This window comes from Lethenteron reissneri, chromosome 34 (genome assembly GCF_015708825.2).
Source record: "Lethenteron reissneri isolate LAM-NWPU_2019-01 chromosome 34, ASM1570882v1, whole genome shotgun sequence".
Taxonomy (NCBI): domain Eukaryota; kingdom Metazoa; phylum Chordata; class Hyperoartia; order Petromyzontiformes; family Petromyzontidae; genus Lethenteron; species Lethenteron reissneri.
The window spans coordinates 13,378,753-13,384,755 of NC_083812.1; the positions used below are offsets into that span (position 1 = coordinate 13,378,753).

The 6,003-nt window shown below is 48.6% G+C and overlaps 1 protein-coding gene across 1 annotated transcript in view; it reads left to right on the top strand.

Moving 5' to 3' along the window:
- Window positions 1–6,003, top strand: part of LOC133350692 (cGMP-dependent protein kinase 2-like) — a 50,482-nt gene extending 44,479 nt beyond the window's left edge. Inside the window, exons 16-22 of the mRNA XM_061565329.1 lie at window positions 143–232; window positions 644–785; window positions 1,082–1,245; window positions 2,530–2,652; window positions 3,591–3,653; window positions 4,165–4,231; window positions 4,373–6,003. Of these exons, the coding sequence (XP_061421313.1) occupies window positions 143–232; window positions 644–785; window positions 1,082–1,245; window positions 2,530–2,652; window positions 3,591–3,653; window positions 4,165–4,231; window positions 4,373–4,468 (745 nt within the window). The 3' untranslated portion in view covers window positions 4,469–6,003. The remainder of the gene's footprint in view (window positions 1–142; window positions 233–643; window positions 786–1,081; window positions 1,246–2,529; window positions 2,653–3,590; window positions 3,654–4,164; window positions 4,232–4,372) is intronic.

Genomic DNA, 6,003 nt, shown 5'->3' on the forward strand with positions numbered 1-6,003 from the left:
GAAAAAAACCTAAGAATACGAGAGAGGGCCCAGAGGCGACGATCCTGGCCACCCGCGTAGATGGAGACCGTCGCGTAGCGTAGCGTCACATTGCATCGTGCGGCCTGGGGTGCGGCCGGCTGATCCCTGTGCGCCCCGCCAGGTTCTACCGCACGTTCCGCGACCAGAAGTTCGTGTTCCTGCTCATGGAGGCGTGTCTCGGCGGTGAGCTGTGGAGCGTACTGCGGGACAGGTGAGCACGCACACACGTGGTGTAGCGGTCAGCGCGTCGCGCCATGAACCCGGCGACCCGCGTTCGATTTCCGCTCACGGTCAACACCAGCGACGAAGTTTAACACGCAGGCTTTCGCGACCAATATTATTCATAATCAACGTTTTTGGGTTAGATCGCGTTATTTATAAATGTGTCATAACCCTCCACCATTCGACATGGCCAGTCATGGGTCTCCCCTAGATCGACTCGGCCTTAAATCAGTACCTGGTGCAGTGTGACAACATCAGCACCGGGGAAGACAAAGGCGGTCGGCCGTGGCACTGGCATCACCCCACCCTCGCGTGCCGCATACCACTAACCGCACTTGCTTCCCGACGGCCTGTGTTGGCTCCACGGCAGGGGGACGTTGTCTCTGTGCGTGTTGTGCAGCGGCGGGTTCCAGGAGGTGAGTGCGCGGTTCTGCGTGGCGTGTGTGGTGGAGGCGCTGGCGTATCTGCACGCGCGCGGGATCCTCTACCGCGACCTCAAGCCCGAGAACCTGCTCCTCGACGCGCGAGGCTACGTCAAGATGGTGAACACGGCCGCCACGCGCCGGCCACCCGAGCTGACGCCGGCGTTGGCACGCACATGCCGCCGAACATTTCTTCTCTTTAATCAACTCCCAAAGATGCCCGCAGTAGTGCGTGACAAAAGCTTGAGAGAATAAATGCTGAACGCCGGGCCCAACCCGGGCAGCTTTGATTACAAGTGGTTGCGCAAATGTGCGCTTAAAATGAGCCTTTCTTCCCGCTGTGAGCCAGGAGTGGGTAACCTTTTTCCTTGCTCTGGGCCGAATGTGACTTTCGGATTGCTTTGGCGTCCCTGCAGGCAGACTTCGGCTTTGCCAAGAAGCTGGCTTGCGGGCGCAAGGCGTGGACGTTCTGTGGCACGCCCGAGTACGTGTGCCCAGAGATGATCGTGAACCGGGGACACGACCGCGGCGCCGACTGCTGGGCGCTGGGGGTACTCGTCTACGAGCTGCTCGCCGGCGTGTGGGTCACACGTGACGGTGGTCGCTCGCTCGCTCACTCGATCGCTCGCTCGCTCGATCGCACTCGCTCACGGGGCACTCGCCCGCCCAGCCACCAACGCGCCGGCACAACGCCACGCACCGTCCAGTAAACCCACGCACCGTTTGACCGACGTTGGCATGAGGTTGTGGGAATCTTGGACCAACGTTGGCCCAAAGTTCAATGTCGACTGGGCGATTACCCAAAAGCTCTAGCGGTGATTCTTAAAAAAACACAACTGTACCTTACGATCATCATTCTTGTCATTTGTGGAGGATTTAAGTATAAAAATAAATAGGCAAACAATACGCCTCCTTCCAATGTTTGCCTTACAAGCTTTCACAGTTGATGCTGTTCCACCATGGATCTCAATGCGCTCGATCTGCCTTTATAGTGTCATAACTCAATAATTGTTTGAACACCGATTAGTTCAGATTTGACATTGAACGCTAAACCTTTGATGGGCGCTGGAGTGGCGAGATATTAACTACCTCGCCTGGTATACAGGAGGTCATGGGTTCGATCCTGACCCTGATGGATTTTTCATCGGGTCCTCTGTTTTTTCCGACATTTAGAAACATCCGTTTAGAGTGCTATCAATTTGCACATTCATTGGGCTATCATTTGTGGTCAGGTCGCTTCTGAAAATAGCTAATAGCTCAGTGGGCCTTACCTGGTAAAATAACAACAGTTTAGTTTGATACAGTTTAGTTTAGATTCCACTGTGTGGGTTACACGTATCAGCGTTATCCCCACGCTCGCTCACTCACGTCCCCCCACTAAAAGGCACCTGCAAAACTTGGCTCACAAATCACCTAGCAGCTCATATTATTATCATTACACTTGTGTACCCAGGCAAGTCTCACTGAGCCTCAAATATTTTTTCAGGAGGGTCCTCATTTGTTTTCAGTAGGGGGCGATGATTGCTGTGTTTCCCAATGAATTTACCATCTTTGGGAGTGAATTTTCCAAACTTGGCAAATTCTGACCATGATGCCGGCACAGCGTGGCCTACGCTTCTTATTTAATGTCCACTGTTGAAACGGACAGCACATTTTATACGGTTAAAACCAGGGCAGCCTGCGGATTCGACCAGCGAACCTCTGCAACAAGCTGCCAACGACCTACCGCTGGGCCACCACGTTACAGTCCCGGAGATTCTTAAGCGTGCGCCCACCCCCGTCTGTCATCCACCCTGCACACAAACTCGATCCCCTCGCTTCACGAGTCCCCCTCTCCGTGTCGTCCACCGTCGCCCTCGCCCAGTCCCCCGTTCTCAGGCACGGACCCCATGAAGACGTACAACGCCATCCTGTGGGGCATGGAGAGGGTGCACTTCCCCAATGAGGTGGGGAAGAGGGCCGAGGACATCATCCGCAGGCTGTGCAGGTGGAGGAGGCTCTTTTGCTCTGTCGTCCACTCCGCTCACTCATCCACGCTCACCCGTCCACGCTCACTCATCCACGCTCACCCATCCACGCTCAGCCATGCGCACCCACCCATACATCCACTCTCACCCGTCCACGCTCACCGATGCGTAACTACCCATCCATGCTCACCCGTCCACACTCACTCGTTCTTGTTGACACATCCACGCTCACCCATCCAACACGGCGTTGTATGTCTGCTTGTTTGTTATCGGTTTCATATTGGTCGTTTTTTTAAAGAGCTTTGAAAATTGAAGGGCTTGTACATATAATAACAACACACACCAAAACAACACCGCCACGCATCGTCATCATCATCATCTTCGTTTATTATTTCTGCATCCTTGTGATGTACAAAGAAATTTGTGAAATATTTTTTTTATTTCAATTTCAATTATCGCCATTTAAATTCCATGTAAAAAAAAACACGTACAATGCGATATAATCAGGCAGAAGATATGAGAGTTTAGTGACTACAGGGGAAGGGAAGGGGGACAGAGAAGCAAAGAGAAGAGAAATTGGTGCTGAACACCCTGATCTGTACCTTTGCAAAAAGAAGAAAGATAATCGGACGCTTTGTCTCCTTTACATATCCATCGCTGCACATAAAAAATAAAAGTATATTTTACACCTCCCGTCAACCACCATTTTGGAGTACATCATTTCAGTAGCATTGGTTCAATGCAAGAAAAGTCTTGACCGGTTTCAACATACATTTTATTATGCACTCCCAGAAGGCCTTGTAGTGGATGGAAAATGTAAAAAAAATATTTAACTTATTTGGAGGGACAGATAAATAAAGGAGCTATTGTGTCTGATAATTTATCTCGTTACTTGTATTCTCCACGACGATGCTAACGATTATATTGTGTTGCGTACCTTTTACTGTTGGCTTCCCAGACAGAACCCGTCGGAGAGACTGGGAAACCAAAAGCACGGCGTAGGGGACGTGAGGAAGCACAAGTGAGTCCCTGCAACGTGATCCATCGCCCCCACATCGCAGTGCCATGCTCCCCACAACGCTTTGTCCATCCGACGACCGCAAACTCGTTTGTTTTCCGAACTCTCAATATACAAGAAGCTGACATAAATTAGTCACAACCTCCAACGATCTCGCAGCCCTCAACCTGATGGGCACACACACACCCCCAGACAACATCATGTGCTATGTCTCCCAGGCCTCCCATCGCCAATCTGGCAACATGAAATGGCCCTCATGGAGTATTTCTGTCAAGGTGCCATCCATACTCTCTCCGCCTTAGATGTCACATTTCTCTACATGTTTACAGTGATTTCTGAGTAGAATGTGCATAATTTGTTGGCTCGTCATATATGACATGTGAGACTTTGTTGGACAAATATATTACTTTATTATCACATGTTGAGACAACTCCTAACCCTGTGGTGTAAAAAAATTATTTACACTGTACCATTCAATTTCTGAGCTGGTTTGCTGCTGTGCCTTTCTCTGCAGGTGGTTCCAGGGGTTTGACTGGGAAGGCCTCCGAGCTAATCAGCTGGCCTCCCCGCTAAAGAGAGAGGCAGGTTCTTGCATTTAGTCAGTTGATGTGGGCAACTCGGCTGACGCTCACGCTAGGAAGTCCACTGTTTTTGTGCAGCATCTCGTGGTGCGGTCGCATTTAGACATAAATGTGGGGTCGTCTGCCTGGTGCTGTATGCAGGTGTCAGGGCCCACAGACTTCAAGAACTTTGACTGGTTTCCAGAAGATCTGGACGTACCCCCAGATGAAACATCGGGCTGGGATCATGACTTCTGACCTCAGGATCGTGTCCAACTCACACAAACGTTGCGCACACGCTCGCATTACCGCCATGCGCAGCATCAGATCGAGGGCAATGTGACCTGGTCTGATGGGTTTTTTTTCCAACCTTCAACCTTTGCTCGGTGCGAAGTCATTCATTCTCCTCCTCCTGCCTCTATTGTCTGTAACTTCCTTCCCCCAGAAATGCATGCTGTCAACACTCTGCCTATGACTGACTGCCATTGTCCATAAAATAAATATGCAGTGTTTTTGTACAGCGGGTTCATATGCAGTCACATTTAAATGCTATAAAATCCAAGTTATATTTTTATGTAAATAAACTAAACTCAAAAGTGCCCCATTTGTTAAAGTGGAGTTCACAAAAGAGCACAATTATTTAAGAGGTTTTTTTTCTGAATCACATTCCACAACGGCTTACGTAAACGTCCAATTAGTCACAAACTCGCCGAATATCTCGCAGCCCTCAACACGATGGGCGCGCACACCCCCAGAGACGGCACCGCGTTCCACGTCTCCCAGGCCAATGTGACAACATGAAATGGCCCCCATGGAAATTCGTGACAGAGCATTTCTGTCAAAGTGCCATCCATACTCTCTTTGCCAATGAAGACCGATGCCAATGTTGCCATTTGCCCAGGACTTGCCAAGAACACCATGCCATTTGGATACCATCTATGCCATTGAGATTGTTACGCCACCATCCGAACAAACGCACAGTTTGTCGTTGTATAATCTCGTACATTTGTTCAGTAAAACATTCCGTAACGAGCTGTCCCAGTTTGTGGAATGTTGTCGCTGTGTAGTGTCCGCTGTATGGTCCTCTTTGATGTAATACTTTGTTTCTGCTGGCGGTGCAAGTTTTATAATCTCTGTACATTCCCCTGGGTGAGAATGAGATTTACAATTAGAATATACTGTACTGCGCGGTGCTGTGTAAGCTCCCGTTCTTTGTGCCATCGTCAGACGCTATGGGGTTGTCATCGTTTCACTGTCAACAAAACGCCGCGTTTCATCTGTACTGTGAATGTATTTATGATTTTTTTTGTCAAGCTATTTCATACGTGGAAATTCATAATAAAATGTCATCTAAGTCAAGCATATGTTGCCATATTTTCCAGATGTTAGCGAACTCAAAGGATTTATGATTTTTTTTGTCAAGCTATTTCATAAGTGGAAATTCATAATAAACTATCATCTAAATCAAGCATATGTTGCCATATTTTTCCAGATGTTAGCGAACTCAAAGGAGATTTTTATAAAAAGCTGTGTCAGGTAAAGGGTGCATTATCGATCGCTACATTCCATTAAACGTGCAACATTGACCCACCATTTGATGTTTACTGGGGTACTTGTTTTCTGAGAAAGATATGGATGACCACATTAGTTAGGCAATTATATTCACCTATTCCCCCGCAGATTCCAAGGATTATACATTTTAATTCATGATGCAATTCAATGTTTTTTTATATCTCCCCTTTGTAGTCATTTGTGTCTCCAGTGCTGTAAATTATTCCAACAACTCGCCAAAA